General features: G+C 46.9%; 1 protein-coding gene across 1 annotated transcript in view; it reads right to left on the bottom strand.

Annotated features, from left to right (window-relative positions):
- WDR27 (WD repeat domain 27) overlaps positions 1–1,594 on the bottom strand; it is a 173,431-nt gene extending 171,837 nt beyond the window's left edge. The window contains exons 1-2 of the mRNA XM_009329251.1: positions 1,412–1,594; positions 346–487 (exon numbers count right to left, since the gene is read on the bottom strand). Coding sequence (XP_009327526.1) covers positions 346–487; positions 1,412–1,594 — 325 coding nt within the window. The remainder of the gene's footprint in view (positions 1–345; positions 488–1,411) is intronic.
- Between the last annotated feature and the right edge of the window lie 132 nt (positions 1,595–1,726).

Below are 1,726 nucleotides of genomic sequence, written 5' to 3'. Positions count from 1 at the left end.
TGCGGGGTCTTCTGAGAAGGTATGTCCGGAAGAAGTAGTCCAGACTACTGGCCTGATTCAGCTTGGCATTGCCCAAGAAGAGCAACAGAGAAATAAAGCACTATTTGTCACCGTTAGGGCTGCTGAATCTGAGTGGCTAATGCATGCTACTCAGAAATAACAACCTTTTTACAGAAGTAGTAGTGGAAGAAAAGGAGGTGTTGGGGGGGTTGTCTTCTAAGGTGGCCGTTGCTCGGAGACTGGCTGGGCATTGATCTGCCTGTAGGAGGTGGTGAGTGATTGCCTTTGCATCACTTCTTTTTTATATGTATAAAATATGTATATATTATATAGACAATACTCTACCTTCTTGCACCTTCTGTGTGCATTCATCAAGATTCCACACCACCACACGTTCACGAGAAGCAGAGCAGACAAGAAGTGGATTGATTTTACTTCCAAACGATAGCGCAGAAATTGAGTAATGGTGTCCTGACAAACGTAATGGCTGACAAATGTAGATGAAGAAGAGTTAAATGAGTCACTTCAAACTAAGATTATGAGAAACACAAAATTGCAAATGGATAACGTACATGCAATTAACAAAACAATAACTGTTTTTTTCTTTATTGTTTCAAAATCACTTCATTGGCTACAATGTAGCTGTACTGGGTTTGGCTAGGACGGAGTTAACTTTCTTCATAGCAGCTTGCATGGTGTGCAGTGCTTTGGATTTTATGATGAAAACAGTGTTGATAACACACCAATGTTTCGGCTGTTGCCAAACACTGCTTGCACAGCATCAAGGTTTTCTCTTTTTCCCACTCTGTCCCGCCACCCTCCCCACCCCACCAGCGAGTAGGCTGGGGGCACACAAAAGACTGGGAGGGGACACAGCCGGGACCGCTGACCCCAGCTGACCAAAGGGATATCCCATACCATATGATGTCATGCTCAGTATATAAGGCTGGGGTATTGGATGAAGAAGGTGTTGGGGAACTGGGGGGTTGTCTTCTAAGGTGACCGTCACTCGAACCCTGTATGGGGATTGGTCTGCTTGTAGGAGGTGGTGAGCGATCGCCTTTGTATCACTTCTTTTCTCCTCTTTCCTTCACTCGTTAAACTATCTTTATCTCGACCCGTGACTTCTTCTCACTGTTACCCGCTTGATTCTCTCTTCCCCCCCCCCCCCCCCGGGAAGGAGTGAGCAGGAGACTAGGTGGTGGTTTAGCTGCCAGCCAGGGTCAACCCACCACAACAGTTTATATTATTTTCATCACAATAACAAAGCTCATAACAAATGCTAGTATCTTCCCAGCATTAAAGTGAAACCTGACAGTCCTACACTACCCTCAAATATTTTTTTTTAATATCTTCCTTTGAAGTCGTCTTCTGAAATAGCAGCCTATGAAGGGATATATTCTGGTTTTACCTGAGCAGTCACTGTATTCCAGATGCATAGCTCATTTTGATTCAAAGGGAAAGCACACTGATGGTGACTGCATGCCAGCTGAACAAGGGACTCTGACAGTTTGGATTTAAACAAGTGTTTTTCGCAGACAAGGTCAGGCTTGCAGCTTCCTCCAGAAGAACGACGGTCCCCGTCACTTTCCATGTGAAAAACGGCTGAAACGGGCTCCGCGGCGGAGCACCAGAGGGGGCCGGCTTCGCCTTTCCGGCTGCGTCCTTACTGCCTGACAGCGCGGGGGTCCCCGGGCCACACAGCCTGCCGCGGGGCCACCCTTGC

Source organism: Pygoscelis adeliae, unplaced genomic scaffold, assembly GCF_000699105.1.
Source record: "Pygoscelis adeliae isolate BGI_AS28 unplaced genomic scaffold, ASM69910v1 Scaffold77, whole genome shotgun sequence".
NCBI classification, from domain to species: Eukaryota; Metazoa; Chordata; class Aves; order Sphenisciformes; family Spheniscidae; genus Pygoscelis; species Pygoscelis adeliae.
The sequence above is the reverse complement of the archived record's forward strand: the minus strand, read 5'-3'. Positions and strand labels throughout refer to the sequence as shown.